Source organism: Chelon labrosus (genome assembly GCF_963514085.1).
Source record: "Chelon labrosus genome assembly, chromosome: 9".
Lineage (NCBI taxonomy): Eukaryota > Metazoa > Chordata > Actinopteri > Mugiliformes > Mugilidae > Chelon > Chelon labrosus.
In genome coordinates, this window is record NC_140359.1 from 17,352,380 (window position 1) to 17,376,652 (window position 24,273).

General features: G+C 41.5%; 1 protein-coding gene across 1 annotated transcript in view; it reads right to left on the reverse strand.

Annotated features, from left to right (window-relative positions):
* The window catches only part of pdlim5a (PDZ and LIM domain 5a), a 65,608-nt gene that overhangs the window by 41,172 nt on the left and 163 nt on the right, over positions 1-24,273 (reverse strand). The window contains exons 2-3 of the mRNA XM_084550703.1: positions 17,260-17,524; positions 3,733-3,884 (exon numbers count right to left, since the gene is read on the reverse strand). Of these exons, the coding sequence (XP_084406829.1) occupies positions 3,733-3,884; positions 17,260-17,358 (251 nt within the window). The 5' untranslated portion in view covers positions 17,359-17,524. The remainder of the gene's footprint in view (positions 1-3,732; positions 3,885-17,259; positions 17,525-24,273) is intronic.

Sequence of the window (24,273 nt, forward strand, 5' to 3'; positions counted from 1 at the left end):
TTGACCGAATCATTGTACGCGATACCAGTGGTACTGCTCTTTGAAATCCTACACAGCCTCTTATCCACTCCCTTGGTGATGCCGCGATAAATCAGCCGACTTACAACCATGTAATTCAATTTACACGCCACACTGGCAGACACTCGCGGCAAAATTTAAATACAGTTCAGCCCAGTACGCAGACATGCATGAGAAGTAAACTGCCAAGAGTTTCTTGCATCTTGAGAAAAAATACAACCTCAGACTACGGTTCGTCTGCAATAAAATAATTGACCGTGGATCAAAGAAACTGATAAACTTGTCTTTGATGTGTTTGACGTCTGCTCATGAAGCATAGAGCCTGTTGGCTGTGCATATTTTGTAAAAAAAGCTGCTTTTAAACTAGCAGATAGGGCGACGGCCAGTGCTCATGAGAGCAATCTTAGAGTCTGTAAAAAGACCATCCAAGACAACTTTAATCTGCTGCTCATTAAAGGAAAATCTTTCTTCTTTCACATAATTCAGATTTCTCTCTCATTTGTACTGTCACAGCTGGCTTAACTTTCTCTTTCTGTGACCTGTTAAAAGCGACTGATCTTGGATACAGTGAATGCAACGGCTACAAACCTCCACCGATAATGCCTTGGCACCTGTTGCCTGCGATTTCAGCACCGCTTGCTTTACTGTACCTGTCTTTTTCTTTTTTTTCTCCGCTGTGCAAATAAAGAAAGTCTCACAGACAGCTAAATGAACGCTGCTGTGTGATGATTACCCTGGTAACCATGGTATTTGCATTCGTGCATTTACAGTTAATAAATCCCAGTTCTGTTCCTGCTTTTTACTGGATGGAGAAGCGGGTCAGTGCCAGGATAATTTGGCGCTCCTCGCGTTATCCGTCCTTAAAAGCAACTGCAGCCAGGGCAACACTGACTTATGTCAGTTTAAAATCTTCTTATACGGACAAACTTGACTTTACAGCTTTTCCTTTCTTGTCCTTCACACATCTGCTGCCCATCTCTTCTCCGCATCGCCCCTTTATTTGGAAATGGAATAACAACCTGTCTCCTTTTAAAATACACACGTACAGGCGCCACGTGCATTGTTAACATTTCTCTGTATCTGCTCACTCGTCTCACTCCATTTTGCTATCTGACCCACTGATAAACCCAATCAAAATGTGCAGGCAAAAAGGAAAAGAGAAGTGAACGATACCCATAAAAACAGAAACACGACTAGATTGTTTTTTTCCATTGTGCATGTAAAACCATTAAATCCCAGATGCTGACCTTGGCATGACACTCTTAGAATATACAACATGTCAGTCAGAGTGCCAGTGAATGCCAAGCAACAAACAGAGACTGATTTTATTCCTCAGTGTAAATGGAGTCTAGAGAATGCATGGGGATTACTGTCAATCCTTCTGGCTCTAGAGAATCCTAGTAAACCAGAAGCCGTGGCAAGCTGCATTTGAAGCAGATGCCTGGTCACAGTCTTAATAATGTAATACTTAAACTTAATGAAGCAAGCTGCTCCGTGTGTTTTTAATGGGACGTGAAACAAAACGCGGGACAGATACTCCTCGTTACTGTTCCCCAAATAATGAACGTCCCGGCCCAAGCGTGAGGTTTGCTCAGTTGCACCGACGTGTTGTGAAAAAGACGTATCACTGCAGCAACAGTAACACAGAAAAGCAGCAAAACAACTCTCGAAGGCCAAGTCCTCATACATAAGTGACAGACTAGGCCGATAGTTAATGACTCCCAAAAATAATATTTGTGATAGTTTGCAGGAACAACCAACGGTATATAGGCGATTAATATGTGCGGTAGAGACAGTAAAAAAAAAAGTCTGTGCAGCAGTGGCGTAAATAAGGTAGATCACTTTCATCGAGGACTTTCATCAACTGAGATTCAAGGGGTTCATGTCTCGTGTCCAACCATTGTTTTTTCACATTGTTTGGTTTTTATTCTCGTTTTTTTTTTCTTTTTAAATTGTATTAGTTTTATTTTGGGCTGCTGTTTGGCTGGGTTTAGGCACCAAACTACTTGGTTTAGATTATGATTTGGGTTGCAATACACCCTTTCGCAATGTTAACCACATGTCACATAGCGTACTTGTCCAACTGGGGCCAAGTTTGAGTCCTAGCCCAGCTGGGAGATTTACAGCCGCAAGAGGGGACCCACACGAACTCTGCTTGTTCAAATCTCCTTACACAACTGACCACTGTTGTTGTTGTTTTTGTGAAATCGGGATCATTGAAGAGTAGTTAAGACAATTTGGGAAATATACGTATTTACTTTTGAGTTAAATTATTGTAAAAATTGGTGGACTACTTATTGGCTACAGGTGCAATAACTTCCTGGATTGCTAGAAATCTTTGGGCAGAAGCCGGGTAGTTGTTTCACCAGTCTCCACTGTTGTAACGACTAAGTGTGCCCAAGCTAATCGTTATAAAATAAATGAGCCAGTAAATCAAAACTAAGATCTCATTTTATCAACGCTACAACAAGATGAATTACATATATTATACATAAAGTTTTGAAGGTTTTAATAGAATGAGTTTCCTTCGGTTCTTTGCAAAAACAATTCCAGTTTCAGTGTCTGCATATCTTCCATATGGTCAGCAAAACTTGGCAAACTTCCTCAATATAAAAGCTTGGTCATACATCAGAATATGAACCTCCCTTTTGACAAATATCTCATCCATCATTGGCTTTCAGCCCAGCGTTATTCTAATGTTACCCTCACGATAAAAAAAAAAAAAAAAAAAAAAAAAAAAGAACCTGAGCATGGAGGTCTTTGACTCACAGTAGCACACAAACCCACAATAACCTTGAGCTACGAAATGCCCTGTGATTTTTCTGTACGTGTTCTCTTCCACTGGACCAAAAAGAAACATCTTCGGTCTGTCATCATTTGGACTCAAATTAGAAGACACGCTCAGTTAGATCCAAACAAGGGGGGTGGAGAACGAAAGAGATGAAAAGTCGCCGGGGGAGGACAGAATGCGAAATCCAGACAAAGAGACAGACAGAGCTGCGTCACAACCAAACAGAGAGAAAAGCAAACGGCGCATTTCATTCCTTCAACCTATTCAGATTTTGCGCATAGCAAAAATAAATTAATTAAATGTTTACCTCCCTATGTGCTGATTACTGCGATTCAGCTATTTCTTTCACAAGCTTCAACCTATAAGTACAAGAGCAGGAGCCTTGAACGTCTCACAGTGTTTAAATAAAAACACACACATGCGTACAAGTGCTGCCAAAGAACCAGACAATTCAAACCACATGAGAGCCAATATGAAGCCATACACACACAGTCTCACAGAAATGCTTCAGATAAATCAGCTCCACTGTACAGGATTCCACCAAAACGTGAGGAGTAGGCCTCGGGGAGGAGGTGGTGGTCCACGTGTGGACTCACTGTGAGTTTAGCTATTCCTCTTTCGTTCAGGGAATGGGAGTTCAGGCACAACTAATGGTGTTGATGTGTGTTAGAGCAAAGATTAACTCCTAAAACAACAGAGAACATCTGCCTGGATGCAGGATGTCCGGGGTTGAAAGGGGGGGAAGCATGAACTTTAAATCTGATGCAGAGAGGTGTTGTTTAGGAGGGTCTGAAAGTGGATCCTAGTTGTCATGGAGATAAATGACTACCCGTTCATGTTCACACACTAAATCACCGTGAAGCGATGTGGCTCGGTTTCGGTTGAACAACTACAGACGCACAGAGTGTGAGGTCATTGCTTACTTCTGCAGAGTGAGGCTGAGGTTGCCGGTGCAGTTCTTGATTTTGTTCTGGGCCTCCAGGTGGTTCATGCCCTCCGTGGCGATGCCATCAATGGAAAGAACCATGTCTCCAATGGCAATACCGCCTTTAGCCGCCTTCCCGCCATCTGTCAGCTGGGGAAACACAAAAACCACAAAGGGCTTAAATTATTACAGGCGACTTCACAGTCGGGATTACCGAGCAGGAGGGTGGGTCAAGGTGATGTGGAAAGCACACATTCATCCCTGTATTTATCGGAGGATTTATGAATCCATTCTATCACAGGAGTATTTGTGGAAAGTTAATGAAAGACCTGGTGGTCTACCACATGAAGCCGAGTCTACTGTACGTCCAGTGATGTGTGTCTAATAGCAGAAACCTTCATGTCTGAGTTACCTGGGTTTCATGATCTATAGGGGCACAGCTTGTTAGACAAAAAATGCTTAAATGATTAGAAGCGCAGAGTGCAAAAACACTTTTTCTATTACTGTCATGTTTATCATATAAGAGATAGCAAACTTGTCCAATTGGGGCCTAGTTTTGCCTTATTTTCTTGGGTTGGCTAATGAGTCCAAGCCCAGCTGGTAGATTTACAGCCACAAAGGGGATAATTATTTTTCTTTTCTTTCTTTCTTTCTTTTTTTTTTTTTTTTAATGCATGCACCAAAAATGATTTTGTTGAGTTACTATTTTGTATTAAAGAATACAGCTTGTTTTTTAATCCCAATTTTACCTTTTTGTATGTCATTAGTGGTGCATACAGGAGACAAGCAGGAAATTAATAATGCAGGTTGCTAAGTAGAGCCAAGTTTTGTATGCCTCTGAGCAAAAGCAAAAAACAAAAAAAGAAGAAGCCAATTTTGACACCTTTTTAACTGTCCAATTAAGTTCAAGTAAAGCGAATTCAGTCCCAGTAAAAAGCAATTACGCCATTATTCTCCGTAGAAAATGTTGTTTAAAAGGTGACAAACAGATAATGGTACGCTACATGCTGTAGACACATACCATTCTTTATGGGCTGTGACAAAATGGCTATTACAAGCCTGACACCTCTCACTTCAGATGCATCATTAAACGTACCTACACTACTGAGACGTTATATCTGGTTTTCAGCGTCTTCCATGGTTTTTGAGGTGCGCCTTACATATACATATAAACAGAGATTAATTAACTGTTGTTCTGCTCTGGAGGAAGTGGGCTAATCTGAAACAGATCCAAGCCACGTTGTGTAGAGCAACAGGGTTGGTATTAAATACCAGCCCTGTTGCTCAACACGGATCGCTTGAACATATACAAACACGGTTGGTTATGTCGAATTTTGATTCATAGCTGCGGTGGGGCGGAACAGTTGTAACATTTTCCACACAAATAAACAGTCACACATTTATTTGTGAGCAGTGCTGAGCAGATTTTGTAAACAAGTGTTGCGAGGAGAGTTGGGAGGTAGCTGAGCCTTTAACAGGCACGTAAATGAGAGCTCGACTCCACGCGGAAATAAAATCAAATTAGATTAAATGCCTAATTATGCTTTTAACACTTTTTGTGCTCTGTGCACAATTAAAGTATGTGTTATCTAAGTGGATGTGTACTTAGATAACACATACTACACATACAATCTCATATGGTGAGTTGATGTCCAAAAATAAAAGCTTTTCTGGCCTTAAATACCGTATTAGTAGCCTTTGCAAGTGACTATCGCCATCACAAACAAGGCACTACATGTACATTGTGTCAGCATGTGTCATATAAGCCAGAGCCCCTCTTATCAGCATGGCTGAGGGAGCGCAGTGACTGATTGGAGTTGTGCGTAGGATGAATCCCTTGTCCTTTTCCCATGACGCCAAAGCCTTTCATCCAGGCCAAGTGGGAAAGTATCATTACAACATTACAGACTAGTTTTTGTGTGTTTGCTATGTTGGTAATAAGGGCCTTGAAGAACAGAAACACCTGGCGGCTGTATAGTTCTGACCATTCTTGGTCACACAGAGGGTCCAAGTGTGTCCAAAGCGGGGGTGAGGTCATCCGTTTCTCCTGACACTATGAAAAAGGAGCACACAGACCACTTCACTGAACACACACAGACACACACACACACACACACGAACCACTTTTGTGGCGGTTCTCGCTGTGATGTGGCTCTTTCGCCTGACAATATATCACTTGAGGTGTTAGTGCTTCAACGAGAGAATGCGTTTCTGCTGAAAGAAGAATGACAGTCAAGGATGAGAGGGTGTTATGTGGGTTTAGACGTCTTTAGGTACGTTTCCTTTGCCTCTATCTTTGTCTCTCGCTCTCTCACACACACACGCAGACAGACACAAGCAGGGCTAATAAAAGAGGCTCTGCACCCGGATTAGTGTTAAGGCTCTGCGGCCCCAACCTTTTATAGTCATATTAGCCCAACACACGCAACATCACTCACCGCGGCCCTCAAGCACACAGGGCAGGAAGAAGGAAGTGTAGAAACAACAGCATAACACTGATTAGAATTGAATGGATGGAGAGGAAGGGGGAAAGAGAGGGGAGGGGGGAAAAAAATGTTTCTGGGTAGCTTGAATCTGTGGGGTTTTTACTCACTTTGACCCATTTCCAGGGGTGTGTTCATGCTAACCACGCTGGCACTGTTGAGGACTAAATGCTAACCACAAAATGTTCAATTATATGTTTTCCCCAATTAGTGCTCGGTTCCTGCTTCCTACCCACACAAATGTTACCTCTCATCTACACATGCGAACACCCTAACAAAGAACGGCTCTGTTTCCCGTTGGCGTTAAAGGAACCTGCAGCCATACAACCATACAAGAGGGTTCAAATGGTTTTGAACAGGTCATAAATAGAGTTAGGGAAAACATTTTTAATTTGTGCTGCGAGTACTTAATTAGTATGCCTTAACTCCATGTCTGAAGCATTTTTTTTTATTATTATTTTTTTGTGCTAATAAGAAATCAGGTTCCAAAAGCAAACATTTGTTTTAAATCATGATTATTAGAAAAAAAACTGTTCAGAGTCAAAGCAGTTTCATATCAAAGAGAAAATCAGAAACAGAAATTCAAATAATCTCTCCACGCAACGAGCCAAACACTTCAAGCGTCCCAGGGTATTTGATTTATGGCCCTGTTGCTTTGGCAATGACAGGAGACAGCAGCTTTAACACTACGCACACATAACACAGAAGAAACATACACATGCAATTTGTATGGAGATATTTTGCTTTTCCGAATCCGGGACATGGTACAGACAACAAAAAAGCTGGTGCGCGGCGTCAAAGAGTATTTTAAACAAATAGAGGAAACACCTCAAACATGTCAAGAACCTCAAAGACAGTCGGGAGTTTCAATTGTTGACCTCATGTTGATAACACATCATCAAAATGTTCATATCCTGAAATGCTATCTGCATTATACCAAGGCTCCAAAAACAACACTGGCGAACGCTGACATGATCTTTCTTCGCCAGATGTAGCGATAACTCATGACGCGAGTTAGGCGCACGGACTGTATATAAAGACAGACAAACCACTACATAACACATGGGATTCCTAAAGAGTGCTTTTGAAGCTCAGTCAGGTGGCCACAGCTGTTGCCATCTTGGCAGTGCCTGCCTAATTCAAAGGGGTCCAAGAGTTGGGCCATGAGTGGAGATAAAGGCGGGTGATGCTGCCGAGTTAAATGTTGATCTTGAGGGTAGTAGGTTAACGTCATTCCCTAATCTAATGACCCAATTGGTTTGACACACCAAATATGATGTCAAGTATTGATTCATTTTGATAGTAAAATGTTAAAGTTCTTTTTACGGTCCCCTTTGGTCTTAGGTGGCAAAAAGTGCTTAACTAAAGAACACACAAAGCTGCATGCTTTTTTACAACACTGGTGTTTTATTTTTTCATCATACACTTTTCACACAAATTCCGCCGCCTTATTATATATTCCTGCAAAAGCGAAAGGGTCAACACGTGTGTCATCGCTTGCTCGGAAGAATAAGAAACACACATGCGATGTATTAGGGCCTTCACAGATGAACTTGCCATTATGCTTCCAGCCATGTCAGATTTCAACACATATGCCGTCTGATTTAAGTGCCTTGACAAAAAAAAAAGATGGTTTCAACACAAGCCATAAAGACTTGCCGGAGTGCAGCAACCCTGTCTGGTTTGAACATATATCCACCAGTGTGAGTGCTTTGAACAATGCCTGCTCTCAGCACAAGGAGTGACAGAGATGACATGCAGACGGTGCACATCAGAACGTGATTGAAACGCTGAGACCTGAAGACACAAATACCGTGTAACTCAAACATACAAAGAAGTTACTACCATATGCGGCGAGCCTTATTCCAGTTCAGCTTTGCTGCTTCAGAACTGGACATGGAAGGTGATCTTCAGTAAGAACCTCTGAATAATATACACCGACCAGCCACAACATTATGACATTTTAATATTGTGTAGGTCTCCCTTGTGCCTCGAAGACAGTTGTGACTCATCAGAGAATGACACAGAATGCCAGGTCTAGGTGGGTGGTACATGTCTAAGTAACATCCACATTAATGCCTGGTCCAAATGTTGCAGAAAACTGAATTGTCACAAGATGATCAATGTTATTTTCTTCTCCTGTCAGTGGTTTTAATGCTGTAGCTGATCAGTGTATTTCTTTATAAAGTTTTACACCAACACCTTTCTAGGGTCCTTTTTTTAACCAAGATAGAGACATTAAATAAAACGTGTGCAGGAAATTGTGTGACAGCTACAGCACAATGATCTCTTAGCAACAGAAAACAGGAAAAAACAACAAAAAAAAGATGAAGCAACACTGACAGTTTGAGGAGCTGAGGTCTGACTGAGGTTTATAAAAAAAAATTTATGGAGACAAAGTGAAGCCAGCAGAAGGAATGAGGAAGATTAAGAAAGAGCAGAAGAAAGAAGGAGATATCATGGCAACCTATCACGGCTCCATCAATAACACATAGTGGTTGCTTCATTCACAAATGATGGTTCTGAATCAAGCACATCGTGGACTGAGCAGCAGAACAGTGGAAATAAATAACGGGATCTTGTGTCCCCTTTTTCAGCCGTTACAACTGATGAATTGAACTTTGAATTGTTTGGCTGCAGTCTGCTGTTGGCAGACCAACTGCTTACGGTTGCAAGTCAAGTAAAAATAATGATCAAACCAAAAGAATCTAAATCCAGTTGCATTAGTAAAATTAAGAAACGTACATCCTAATACGTTGCCAGTCATGTATCGGCAAAGACATCGAATGTATCACACATGATAAAACAATAAACAACAGAGAATTGCAAAGAGAATACAAAAAATTAGTCTGGAGATCATGTTCTTTATAGAAAAGGCAACGTTCCAGCTGACAATTTAACGGATCTCAGCCAACTATTAGTGTTCCTGTTAGAGTTTATGCATGGTGCCTGTTTGCACATGTGCATGTCTGCTATACCCATGCATGCGTACCCCGACGCTGGAATGAAAACACACACTTTAGACATTAAGAAAATATTTAAAAACAACTGTTTCTAAGGCCCTAAAGCTCTGTGTGCACCGGTGTGTCTAATAATCCCTGCCTGGCTTGTATGCTCATGCTAGCGATCTTAATAAGAAAAGGCTATATCGGATTGAGTTCCCATAGCCAGCTCACTGCTGTGCAGCTGCTGCCAATCCCACAAAAACACGCTGTACACATTAAACATAAAGCTTTGGATCCTTACAAGCAGCCTTCCCGTTCAAGCGTAATTCGACTGATTTGACACAAGCTGATGAGTATTATAACAAATTCTGAAATGGGTTTTTTAAAGTTACTGTTTTGGGGAAAATTATAAGGGTCATGTCCAGCAGTGTGTGTCTTTATCTTAATCACATGGACGAGGGGTGAAATCAAAAAGATCAAAATCGGGTGTTACTCACATAATATGTGATTGAGTGTTGAAGCGTTGAAAGCATGTTTGTTTAATTGCTAACTGATTTCTTTGAAACGTTTTCTTGTGCTTTACGACCACCTGCAACATCTTTCAGATTGTGTTACATGGAAACATTGCTGCTAAGGGTGGAAAAACTCAAGGTAGCTTCCCTGTAATTTGGGGAGAAAAACAAACAAAAAACCTACCCTTAATTGGAAGGAAGCGAGGAGTGATTGGCAGAAACAAAAACACACCAGCATTGTTAAATCCATATGACATGATGCCAACTCCACATTGTGAAAGTACAAATAACCAAGCTTTCATGGCCAGACTTAACAATGGGATTGTCATGATGCTGGAGGCAGTGATGGAATAAAGACATACAGTTACGGTAGTATGAACACACTGATTGATCAGAGATTGGGCATGGGCCTTCTGAGTGTGTCCTGTGGTGTCTGACAACAGAATGTTGTTAGTGGGGGCCTTTGGGTCCTATGGGTTGAGGGGAGGGACCTCTGTGGATCAGACTTGTTTCAGTGCATCCCACAGATACTTGATCAGTTCGGGATCTAGGGAAATTGGAGACCAGGTCAACACCTTGTGCTGTTCTTCATGTTTTTTGAGTTGTTCCTAAAGCATTTTTGTGTGTGTTCCTATGTCAGGCTGCATCCTGCTGGGGATGGCTGCTGCCATCAAGGAGTGTCATTGCTATGGGGTGGGGGTGCCTGACCTGGTGGGACCAAGATGGGTGCTACATGTCTAAGTAACATCCACATGAATGCCAGGTCCAAATGTTTCCCAGCAGAACATTGCATTGTCGCAAGATGGTCGATGTTATTTACTTCTTCTGTCAGTGGTTTTAATGTTGTGGCTGGTCAGTCTATGTTTGTAATTTAAGAGAAACCTTGGCAAAAACAATGAAGAATCACATTGATCTACACGTCAATAGGTGAGATATTAATCCGGATGTTCTGCAACAAAAGACTGCTTGATTGTTTGGTAACGTAAGAGTAAAGTAAGTAGTAGTTTCTTGTCACAGTAGCAGTTCAACAATAAAAATGCATATTTATTGGGACAGCATCTTTGTAAATACAGCAGCACATCTAAGGTAAAAGAAGATAAGAGGCAGCAGTATTGTTGTCTATCACTGCGAGTACACTTGGTGAGGTAAGCCTTTTACATCAGATGAATTAAATGGATAATGAGATTTTAATTTGATATATAAACTGTCTGAAACTTGCCCTTAGATTATTACCGTAGATTCCCTGTAAATCATCCAAGCAAAGCTTCTGAGCTAATACCAAGAAGTCAAACAGGAGAGATCGGTTCCTACTGTTACCCCAATCCCGTTTTCCTTTGCTTCTTTTGGACTGCTCAGCCAGAGCCACTTCATTTTTATTTCTCTCGGTCTTTGCAGTCAACCATTATTATTATGAACAAACACGATCCAGACAGGCAGCCAGTATCCTGAGAGGAAGGCAGAGGAGACATGACGGGATTAGCAGCTACTGTGGAAAATACATTATAGCCACATTTAACAATAGGTTATTCTTGTCTCTTCATTGCAAATTCACTGTTATGACCTGGCTGCGCCGTCCTGCCAGGCTTATAAAAGTTCTCTGGCCCCAAATACGCAACTCTGTTCATTACGCTGAAACAGTCTTCTTCGAAACCTCCCTCACAAATTAGCAAGGAGCTAATCTGCACAGGCGTGTTGCACATCTGTCACATCTTTTTAAGGATTTTTCTTTCACTTTGACATATGCAAAAGGTAAAAACTGTAATTTTGGAATAGATTACTATTTTAGAGCTGAATCATAACACACACAGTTGCCAGTCTATTAGGTAAGTGAAAATGAATGCATTCCCATATAACAGTCCTGCACTAGACCTTAGACTCATGACGTTATACATATTCAAAGATCATTTTGGAGGCTGCAGCTTGTAGAACTATTGAATTGTATTACGTCGTACTGACACATGTTTCTATTATTTTGACATTCCTGTTTAAGTCAATGGGCTAAATAATAGAAACACAGATGATTAAGTGCAGGACTGTTATATTAGATTGAGTTTGTTTTCACTGGTGTACCTAAGGAACTGGCTAGTGAGTGTATTTATCATTATGAACTTCAACTGTCAACCTCAGATAAGTCACTTGATGAATTATATTGTAAGGTATGATCATTATCCAACAACCTCTTAAGTGCTCTTAAGCAATTTTGGCATTTCAACTTAAATTATGACCGCTTGTAGTAAAATATGGCACTGTTCAAAATATTTAAGCTGTGATTTTCCTGTATCGGGATGAGAACGGAATTGTTCTGCTTAGGGCACTAGAAAAATTAATATTCCATATGGAAAGAGGCGGATGTTTCCAAAAAATAAAGTGCACCCCACTGGCACTGATATCTCAAAAAGTAAAAATAATTCTTGAAATGTCACATCAAAGATGAATTCTTCCACTGCTGTGAATATAGAAAAGTCAAGTCTGTTACAGAGTCCAGACATAACATGAGCACACACAACGCCCTGACAGATTGATTTGTGGGAGAGGAAATGACAAGTTGTTGATTCTGGCTCTGGGATTATTTCACTAAGATAGCAAGATACTCGGAGGGAACCTTGGGACTTGTTTGATTAAGATAGATTTAAGTATTATTAAGTCGAGCCGTCAACTCACTCTCGCCGTTTGCCATGAAAGGCTAAAGAACAAAGTCCGGTGTGAAGTGTCACAGGTTTAAGACCTGGTCAGTGAGTGTAAGGGAAAGTACGGCAGGAGGACAAAATAAAGGCAGAAAGGGAAAAAGAGAAAGAAAGAAAGACAGAAACTATGTATAGAACGAAACTGCCTTTGAAATAGACATCGCAGAGGACAGTTGTTATCACTGCCTGTTGAAAAGCATCTCTGGGGAAGAATGAGGGAGACATTGCTGATGCAGTTCCAGGGACTGCATTCTTCCATGAAAAGGCTTATTATGGATTAGCTGTCCGCTCATGTTGCTGTTCTCACTGTACAACTTTATCTAGCACTTCTTCAAAACCAGATTTTACAGAGATTTCTATATAGATTTCTAGCTAGATATGCACTTTTATACAGTAGACTAAGCATTCAATACTTTTGTTTTTTTACTAAATAACCATTGCTTCAAAAACCAGATATTTAGAATAATGTCTCATTGCTATCCGTCTAGACACACTGTTTATTTAATACAAACAATTACACTCAAGAAATAGACTCTCACCCACAAAGGATAGCCCGTGGAGCTTTCCAGTCTAAGTATTATTCAGCACCGGCCCAGGACAGCTCAAAATAGGGGCACAGATCTGAGACCAGAGTGCCTCTTAAGTGGGTGAGATGATGCCTCTATTCTTAGAAGCTTAATGTATTGGCTCCCCCCGGGATGCTATCTCTTAAATTATCTCCGCAGTGGATCCTGTAAATGGGCTGCCGAGGTTTAAATATTGATTCCCCATGTTATAAGTGTACCTGGAAATAGTACTGCAGGCAGGTCTTTCCTGTCTTTACACAGGGGATGTGTCAATTCTTGAAAAAAATAAAAAAAATAAAAAAAAGCCTTTCCCGATAAATAGTTTGAATGGAATTTTCCTACAAGTTATTTTCTCCAAAATCCTTTCAGGAAGATATCCATCAGAAGACAATGTTTGCTGTACGAAGAAGTTTTTTTTTATGCTTATGTAACTGTTAAATGTTACAGCTTGCGCTTGTGTTGCGCTCTTTAAAGATGAAGTATGGGAATACATAAAACGAGTTCACACAATGCTTATGTGTGCAATGTTTACTACAGCTGAAGAGGGAAATGATCGTAGCGACGGAAATGGCAGATGGAGCACCCTACAGCTACTATGAATATAGCGAAGGAAGCATCCAAAAATGTTTCTGATACTCAAGAGGAAGTATTACTGTCTAGAAAAGACAGTGACTGATGTCACAGACTAAAATTGATGTGGCTTTTCTGTTAAAGAGAACTGAAAAAAAGAGAAGGTAGTAAGGTACTAAGAGTCTGTAGGCGGCTAAAAGCATGCATCATACACACAGGTTAATAGTGTTTTAGTAATTACTCTCTCTTCCAGATGAGGGAGACAAAGGTTCTGCACTATGGCTTTGAGCCTATAAACAGATTTCTTGCCAAATCACTTTGTTTTTTGGTCCATGTTGAATAAAATCATCAGCATGTATATTACCCTAAATATAAGTTAGACTGGTACTGTCTGCTATGAAAAAAAACTTCAAAGTGGCTAGTTGAGGAAATAACTCATCCCTTTCACGTTGGCTCCTTTTCCTCAAATCTTCTCCTCTCCATCCACGTTTACGGACTATGTCAAAAAGGGAAGCCATGGTAAAATGTTTCACTGGCACTCAAGAGAAGCGGCACCATCAATCTTGGCCTTTTATAAAACTGTAAAAGAAGTGGTGAGGACAATTTGCATAAGCGCCAGTCAGTGGGCACGTACCCCGTGACGCAAATTGGGGGTTACGACTATCGCATCCCATCGTGCCGTACTGGTAAAACGTGACAGTGCCGCGCTTGCATCCAGTGCCATGAACGAAACACGCTGTATATTCACATATGTATGGAGCATAGCAACAGCAGCTGTTGGGGTAACTGTGGTTTGGCCGTGCTGCTGCATTCTCTAATAACCCCCACTCTGTGGTCTCTTCTTAGAACCAAGCCTATGGTTAGACTGGCACAAAGCAATATGTGTGTGCCGCTATTGTGCGTGCGCAAGTGTATATGGGCATACAGTATGTGATCAGCGGTCAGAAGCACTGCCCTTCTTTACCATAAACTGGATTTAATATGGTGGATAAGATTAGGGTTTGGTTTGATTTGAGACCTCACATGTCTGTGAGGAGTGAGTCATGAGTTACATAAGATCTAACGACTAAAGGCGAAACAGATCAACTTAGATACAGTATGAAAAGAATGTTACGGGAAAATGTATGATAAGAATGGAGGGGACGGAGAGGCTGATCCAGATGGATGACCTACCTTTTAAGTGACATCATATGTTCGTGTAATATATGGGCCGGCTGTCATCAGTTCCTCAAGTTTAGACTGTTTGTACAGGGTGCAGATTAATTTCCATGCAGTGCATCAGTATCACACCTTGTTCAGTTACATTCCTCTACTCGCTCTCTCCTCAAATCTACAATTCTCTAGACTTAAAGTTAAGGATATCTTCTAAGATCCAATGCTATTTTGCTGGTAATCAGATAAGACTGTCCTTTGAATACTTTTCACAAAATCTCAACAAATTTACGTTTCTTTGGATATGAGCTGTTATGTTTCCCATAACAGAAGCAATGATAAAGCATTTTAACCACAGTATAGTGACTGCCATAAATCAGGTATTTTGTGTAAGTTGTTATATTGAAATAGAAACAATATATTGCTCAGCGTGGCAGAAATTTTAGTATGTGTGCAGCCATTAATGGATTTAACTGTGAATATAAAAGCATGCCAGGTCACATCATGACTTAAAGGTGACCTATTATGTTATTTAGAGTTATATATTTTTATTCTAGGCCTCCACTCGTGCAGCTTCGCCCGATGCACAGTTCAAAATAATCCTTATTTATATCGTACTGTCTGTTTTGGGGCCCCCTCGGTTTAGCCTCTTCGTGGAAACGGGCAACAGTTAGCTCTGGGATTCTTTGAGGGACCCTTCCCAAAAACCCCACTTTCTCTGGACCTGCTTTGAAGAAGCCTTTGCCTGTAACCAAAAGCAAACTGTAACCCACTGGATATCATAATTCTCGTTTCTCTTGATTAAAAATGGCAACTGGTCAAACCCGTCTGTACATACTCCAACCCAAATCCGACACGCAATATGAGAGTGAACTGCACAAGATTACAGCACGACATCTCTGTTTGGTAAACATTACATTCGTTACATGCTGATTGCGTGACGTAACGGTGGTTAGTTTAATGCTGGAGAGAATTAAACACCTATAATGATATTATATACTGCGAGAACGTGTACATACACTTACCAAGAAGATCGTACTTTTATTTTAATGGGCGTGCTGGGCCTGGAGCAGGTAACTGTGTAAGTGCTGGAAACCTGAGATTTTGGCTCAGAGGGTTTACTTGTACATATGTTACTTCATTATTTGAGCATCTGATTATGTTTATTACAAATATGCAAAAATGAAACTTCATGTATATGCCAGAAAATAAAGAAAAGGCATAACAGGGCCCCTTAAACAAACATTTACAATGCCAAAAACTTTGGTCACATGCCTGCCAACATCCTGAAACCTCAGACCATATAAATGTGATGCTGCAGTAAAGGTTACTGTGGACCTGTTAGACAATTATGGTTTACTTTGTGCCAACTTCTCTTTGAATAAGAAAACCTTAAATGACCAACGTCAATATCACAATTCATTTCTTTTTTATCATTAGAGCATATCGGCTTCCTTGGGAATGCATTACTTGCAAAGCAACAGTGCACGGACTAGTTTTCTTATCTGTTATTTCAGATGTGAAAGTTCACAACTTAAAAAGAATTATTTCATACGGGATTATGTGCACACAGCGTGGCGCTTTATTGTATTATTATTTTAGCTTATCTCTTTATGTCATTTCTTCCTCTCAGTGTTGGAGACAGTGTTTTTGTTGACTGTGTATCCATGCCTGCTCTTCCAGACACAAACACATGCACGCACAAACACAACTGTGGTACAACTTCACATGGCTTCAGTTAGTGGGAAAAGTATCACATCCCAAAGCAATAACACAAATATGGCAACCCCAGCCGGCCCCAGTGGGGATTGGCAAGGGACGTGGCAAGCCATTTATCATCAGACTCGTGTTGCCATATGTCTGAACGTTGCCAGTTTTAGTGGCTTTTGTGTGACTGTGCGACTATACCGTGTGTGTGCGTGTGTATGCGGCCGCAGAGCATTCCCAAGCAGGACAGAACAGAAGCTTAGAAAAGGATTATCATGTTTCAGGATCGCAATATAGTTAAAGTGACGAGTTAAAGAGTTGACGAAAGCATACTCTTTGTGTGCGTGTGTGAACTTTGATGTGCGAACAAACGGCAGAGGGCAACGAGAGGTAATGCTGGGAGTAGACACTGAAAGGCATTGAAATCAAGGGACCATCAAGTTCCTCGTTCGAGCCGCAGGACTGAAGCCAAGATCTGCGTGCCAGAACTTTGATTGCTGCGCTTTCGATACGGACACTCAAAGTGAAGTGGAATGCAAAGAAAGCGAGAAAGGGTTTCCTGTGTGGTCAATGCATGACAGATGGCATATGAGTCAGTTGCGCTATCACGGGAGTTGTTGTGGGGGTCGAGTCGAGGGGACCGCAGAAGTGAATCAAGGTAGCGGAACGATGGAGAATTGTAGAAATCAGTTGTCATTTTAATCACTCAACAGCCACCGGGGCATTGCTGGAATTCCAGTCTGCAGCTGCCCCGAGATGAATGACTGCATGTGCGTGTGTGTGGAAATAAAATATGGACATGTGCTTTCATCGGACTGAAGACAACAGTTGAAGTGTGAGATGACTTAAAGACTTATCATCAGATGTTCACATCTGAGCGTGTGTTTGTGTGTGTTTCGGCCCTACCCTGGAGATGGTGAGGGGCATGTTGAAGTCCTTTCCTCCTTGCAGCCTGAAGCCCCAGGGGGCAGGGCCTGAGAGGGTGACACTGTAGTTGCCGCTCATGGTCTCCTCGAGGATGTTGGATGCGTTTCGGCGACGATGTGACTGACAGGCAATGGCAAGGAAAAAGGTTTGCAGAGCAGAATGGCGCTGACCTCACTGGTGTTTGGTGATCGGTAAGAATTTGTTCAGAGGTGCAGTAGCCCACTTTAAGATGTTGTTCCAAGATCTGGGGGGGAGATATGAAAGAAAAACACGCATTAGATTTGTTATTGTTTGGTAATATGAGACAAAAGGAAAATTGGTGGAAGGATGCTCAAGTGAGGACCGCAAAGAGAGTGTGAGGGTCAGGAGGACAATAGAAAGTGAGGATCTGAGAATCAAACACGTTTACATCATCGAAACAAACACTGTTGTTGGAGCCTTTGTCGTAAAATACATATTCTATGAGAATTTTCATATTCTAATGGCTGCACACTTACAAACAAGGGAAAATGCAAACGCTTACACGTGCAAAGTACTAAACTATTATGCTTATCTCACTATAGTTGAGCATGCTGCAGCAGTCAGTGGCAGCTTACCCTCACCAGACGACCTTTACATATCTGATGTTAATATAAGTACAGCAAAATTCCCATTATTTAGTGCTACAGTTGTATGAATAATATTAATAATAAGACTGTACCTGTGTAATGGAAACTCCAGAGAGGAAAATAATTCCTTCACAGGCAAGAGCACAATGTTATTCCCAGTTTCCTCTAGACTGTGCCCTTCCCAGCAAACACACCGTGCGTGTGTGTCAGAGAGGTAGCGAGGGATGCAACGCTCTTATATACTAGTTAATGACAGAGGGGAGGGGAAAGGTGGAGGAGGGGACAGAAGACGAGGGAGGCGAGAGGAAGAAGGGGCAGAGGTTTGGATGGGAGGAGAGAGGGAGGAGAAAGAGGAGGGGAATCGCCCATGGGTGGAGTGATGGTACACAGAAGAGGGGGAGAAATGAAGGAGATAATGTGAAGGGTGAGATTAGGGTGTGGGAGGAGGCAACACTCAAAAAAGAAAAGAGATGGGGGGCGGTCTGGGGGGGGGATTAAGAAAAAGAGTGTGGGAGCGTTGCACACAGAGAAAATGACAAGGGGAGGGAGAGGGAGTGAGGAGCAAAGGAGAGGGGAGGACAGTTTATCTTTCATCCGGATATTTTGGGAACATGGACTCAGTGCTGCATGCTGCTTCATTTAAGGTGGAACCAGCCACAGCCAGATCATGACCCGAGGACATATCCCAACGGTTCTGATTCTCAGAGATTTCTCTCAGAAGTCATTACTGGCTGATACATTTGGGTGATGGTGGATGAATAAGCTCAAGATCACCTTGTCCAACTCTGGTTGCTTCACGACTGCCAAAATACTGGTCAGACACTAAGACTCTGAGAGAGTCACACTATTAAATAATTACAATCATGACTCACCCATTTCTTAATGCTACTCTCTATCCAATTGTCTCTTGGTTCTATTAAATGATTGTATATTAATGCATGTTATCTACTGTTTTTGTAGGTGTCATGCTTCTGCCTATCCCTCTATAAAATCAATCAGTCAGCTGAGTGACATAACATTTGCTATGCAGTGTGGGTGCTGCCTGGCAAAAAGATGCAGTTTTTTTTTTTTGGATACGCATGCAATCTAGTGCCCAAGTGCAGCGCCCACATTTCCACGCTGTTTATTTATTTAGTCCCTCCATTATTTACGCCTGAACAGCTGGCAGTTCTTCTCCTTCTTGCGCTGGATCCCGTCCATTTCTCCTTTTCTAGGCCAGACAGCTCAATATTGACTTTGTATTAATACTGATAAAGTAGTGGCTGGATCACACACTCATCTCCTTCCCTTCTTGACCCTGCACACACACACACACACACGCGGTGTATCGTGCCAAGGCTGCGCTGCGTTCATTGAAGTGCTAGTTACGTCACTCTAATAAAGTCTGGAGAAAGAAGGGTTTTGCAAGTAAAGGCAACAAAATCAAGGGGGAGATGGAGAACAGAAACCTGATAAAGATGTTAGAAATAAACTCAGAGAAGAAAAACGTGGTTGGAGATGGAGTGGAAGTTGTTCAAGGCTGACAGAGAAAGTGCACAGATGTCTAGGGTGGAGGAACAAGAGGGGGCAGTGAACACTGCACCATGTATCACGATATTAATAAAATACCAACGTTGTTGACGCACAGTTTGCAATTAAAAGAACACAAAGACGCAGACATGAAGACAAGATGCTCTTTGTTATCTTGCAGTGTGTCCAACATAGACAGTGCACAAGTCTACAGCACAGTTAGGTTCAACAATAGCAGGGAATATCCTCTGCAAAAGGTTCTTCATGGGGTTAAAGCAAAACTAAGGTTTTAGAGCAAATGCCACTATAAAAGACACAAAAGATGCAGTTTCATCATACCTGTTTAAAAAAGGACTTCAACATTTTATATGTGGAGATGATATGGATAATAAGTGAGCCTTGTTCAACACTGTGGGACATAACTTTTCTCAGCTTTTCTGATGATGCTGTCAGTTTAATGCCAGCATCGCGTTTATATGATTTAGAACACTGATAGCAGACTTGTTTGTAGTTTTTGTTCATATGTTGGGTCCCGCAACAACAATTACCTTAACATGTTTCCCTCTACTATCTACATGAGATCTCCCATTTGATAATCAATGGTGTCCAAGAGAAACTGAGGTAATGAGTAGAAGGAGAGAGCCTTTTTCTTACGTGTGTACAGAGGAGGTCAAAAACTTAAGAGGATGATACTGAACTTGAGTCCTTTAAGAAGTAAATTACACTGTGAAGTTAGACAGAGAAGAATTTGGTCCTTTATGTATAATATAGTCACTAGAAACAAGGGGGAACTGCAGGTAAAAAAAAAGGTTTTGAAGTGCTCCAAGGTTAAGGCGATTTGGGCGACAGATCACAGTGTTTGCAAATATATTGGATTCATTTACTGTTCCATCCTCCACATCCTTTAAACTCTAGACTTGAGATTATTAAACTGTTTTCTGTTTGCCACTGGATATAAATATTTTTTGAGCAATGACGTTAAGATAGAAAAGCAACAGAGCACAAAAAGCACAGACAGGAGACTTAAACCCATTCATCCAGTGCCTGCGTCATTCGTTTTTTTGGGATTGACTACGGAAAATGTCACTGTAAGGACTCATGCTGATGATTTAGTCCTTCTTTTCACATGTTAAAATACTTTTCCCCCCTCATAGAGAAGTTTCTGATCAGATTCATGATCAGATAAGATGTGTTGATTTTAGAAAAACAAAAAAGGCTGAGCATTTCAAACCTTTAATGACCTTTAAAAGTAAAAACCAAAAGGGTGATTCACAATAATAAAGTAATAAATAAATAAATAAATAGACTACCCAAGTCTTGAACTGGTTTTGAGACCAACGGAGATATCATTTCTAAAATATGACCCGCCAGTCCATTTTCCCGTCTCAAGACATTTGAACAATTGGTCGTACCGTCAAAAATGGCCAGTGGGCAAAAACTGTAGCACTGAGAACAAAAGGAGATTTGTGGGCCGCAGGATAATGATATCAAACGCTAACAATAGAGAGTGCGCTACAGCACGCTCCCTCGGACACCCTGCAGTCCTTTGTTCTGTCAAATGGTCTATTCCAGTCCCCATATGCTCACCTCTCCACACGCTTAATGATCGCAGCTTAGCAGCCCGCAGCCAAACACACACACATGCTCGCCGCGAGACGAGCTCCGCCCCCGAATGGTATGATAATCTGCCCCTTTAAATGACACTTAATGCATCATCCACGTCAATGAAAGGGGGACACCTGCCCCCTGTCCTGCCATCTGCCCCGCAGGGACACGACATACATGAAACCTACGCATGTGAAAATCCTATGTTTCAGGTCAAAAGTGAAGACAACAGCAGTGGCTTGGAAACCACAAATTCTGAATTAGTTTTAAATAACTTTAGTCAAATTAAATGAAATTGAGAAAATGGGGAGAAAAATAACGCACAAATTATTCTATATGCAAACATTAATTCACTGACAGGCGTACACTTGCTTACACTCTTACATTACGTTCTATAGACAGGCAGACAAACAGGAATATGGTTGTTAATAGTGGGGAGTGTATTTGTCTGCCTCCCATCTAATCAGTCTGACCCTCCCAGACTGATATAAGCCTAACTAATCCCCCCAACCCATCTCTGTACTGTGAATCATCCACAGTTAGGGTCAGTGCAGTAGTTTTTTTCTCACACAAGTTGCTTGCAATACACTCAGCAACATATACATCTTTATTCCTTGTATAGCTATCATCATGGGCAAAGATTACATTTCCATTATTCTGGTCACAGAAGTGACCGAAATAGCCCTCTGTCTAAACACATTAAATCATGTATGTATACATAGGATCTTGGTGTAAAGGTCTAACATTTAGTGTGGTTATTTATGGTGCAAAGTGCCCCTACTCCACAAAGTCCTGTGTTATTAGCAAGATTCACAGTTTATCTCCAAATACAGAAATAGAGGCATCATGTCTGGAATCCAAAGCTTATTATCAGAAGCCCGTATCTCCCGTCTAAGCTCAGTTTCTGTTTATAACAGCTCGCTTTCACAGTGGAAAATATTCCTCACCGCTTACCAGCCAACCAGCCAACCAGACAGACAGACAGAGACAGACAGACCAACAGGCCGAGAGGCTGATAACTCAGCCCAAGCGATTGTTCATCCTAAAAACACCCCGAGCACTCTCTCTCTTCTTCCTCAGACCGCAAATGTACAAACAACTGCTTAATGCTTGGGTCACGTCTGGGTCAATCCAAGTGAGACGTTTAAAAGCCAAGTGTAATGCTGCCTGGGGGACAAATTTCAAAGAGACTATCTTCCACTTAAAATTTTTGGGATCAGCTGTTCTTCATCATTTACTCCAACTCCTGTTTGGAGGCCGAGTGATAAACCCTCAAGCCACTGACCCCTGCTTTTCTGGAGCAACCCCTCGGGAGAAAAATTCTATTTTTACTCGATTAATCAAATATAATGGGCAGACTGTTAATAGCTGCGAGGGCTACATGGCTATTGACCTTATGTTGTGTCCAGATGTGCGTGTCAGCACAATAACATCACGGCAATGCTCATGGTCAGAAGGTCTACATGTTGACAGGTGATATTCAGTGCAGACTAGTTATGTAGATTAATGGAGTTGATTTCATCCTCATCAGAAAGTTAACCACAGGCTTTTCTTAAGACAGAGGGGAACTTTTACAATCGTAGCCTCATGACTAATAAGAGAGCGCCAAATCATCAATATGCTTTTTGGTCAAATACCTTCGAATTGAAACATTAGCTGGTATTTAAAGAAATATTCTCTGTCCCAGTCCCACATTGCACCCATATACATTTCTGTATGAAAACAAATGACACAGTTAAATTACTCAAAGTTGGCAGTGTGCATGTTTGTTGCTGAGGTTTTGAGTCCAGAGAAGGTTTTCCCACAATGCAATGCGCAGAGGAAGTGGATTGGCTACTTGCGGCTGGAAAATTAAATGTGGGAAGTGTTGCGTGTTTAAAATATAAGCAAAACAAAAAAAAATAAATAATAATCTTTGGAAAAATCTTTTTCATTGCGGTTCTAAAACTGGCAGTATATAATATTGTTAGCTGTCTGTCTCTCTGTGTTGGCCCTGTGATAGACTGGCGACCTGTCCAGGGTGTACCCCGCCTCTCGCCCAGTGACAGCTGGGATAGGCTCCAGACCCCCCTCCCCATGAATGAATGAATAATATTGTTAGCGTTTTCTGTATTCAAGACAGCAACGTAAAATGCTGCAACTGCCAACCCAGCATTAGAAGTTCATGGTGGCCTGAGATATCTTCTGTAACAGGGGACGATTATAAAACAGATACTCTTGAGTGTGATGCCATCTTATCCTGCCCAGAGTCTTCTCACTGGAGAGTTTGCCATAATGCTTCATGACAGATGTGCTTTGTTCGGACATCATTCATTATATCATAGCCCCAGTGTCATGACCCGAGCTGGGTGGATAATGAATTATGCACGGATGATGAGCTCCCGACCACTTTTAGGCAAATGTGCGCCCATAAACCCAGAAGCGTGGACAAGGCATAGAAACACACATGCACTGGTGCACTGAGCAGACTGTAACTTTCCAGTCCTTCACTTCCTTCCTTTCTAGTGGACAGCAGCTGTTCTGTGTTGACTGCAGAAAAAGAGGGCAGAAATAAACACAGGATACGAGGACAAATAAGTCGAGGAGGGCAGATGGAAGCACATAATGATGGAGAGAGGAGAAGAATATGGTGCTAAACAATAAATCAGCCGAATCTAATTAAAAGGATGTGGAGGGCAGTTTAAAATTTAGAGTGTGTGTATGCACCAGCGCACGAAGTGAAAAAGAGTGTTTTGAACCTTGGGAATGATAACATTTACAGAAAAAGACAAAGAAAAAAGACACTGATGGCTGGCTCTCATTTAAGCAGAAATTTAAAAGGCTGTTTGAAAGTTTTGGAGTTGGAGTTGGAAGGAGACTGTTTTTTATTTATTTTAGTATGTGAAGGTTAAGGGTACTGCACGGGGATGTGGAGTGCGTTATGCCAGTGAGGGTCCTCACAAACGCGCGCCTGAGTGGACGCACTTGCAATCCCAGCCACGTATCGATGACCAGAGGCAGAGCTTTAGGAGCAGCAGGGTCTCAGGGGACGATCAAAGCATCTGCTCCATTCAGCACAGACTCAAGCACCACCAAACATCAATACTACACACACACACACACACACACACACGTTTTACACCTCTCTCCCTCATGCCTCCTCTTGCGTTATCACTTGCAATGATACCCACTAGGCTAGTCTACATTCTTTTCTCTTTTTTTTTTTTTTGAGATTACAACATGAGTGAGAGCCTCAATTCATGTATCTTAAACTGGATCCGGATAGTGTAGA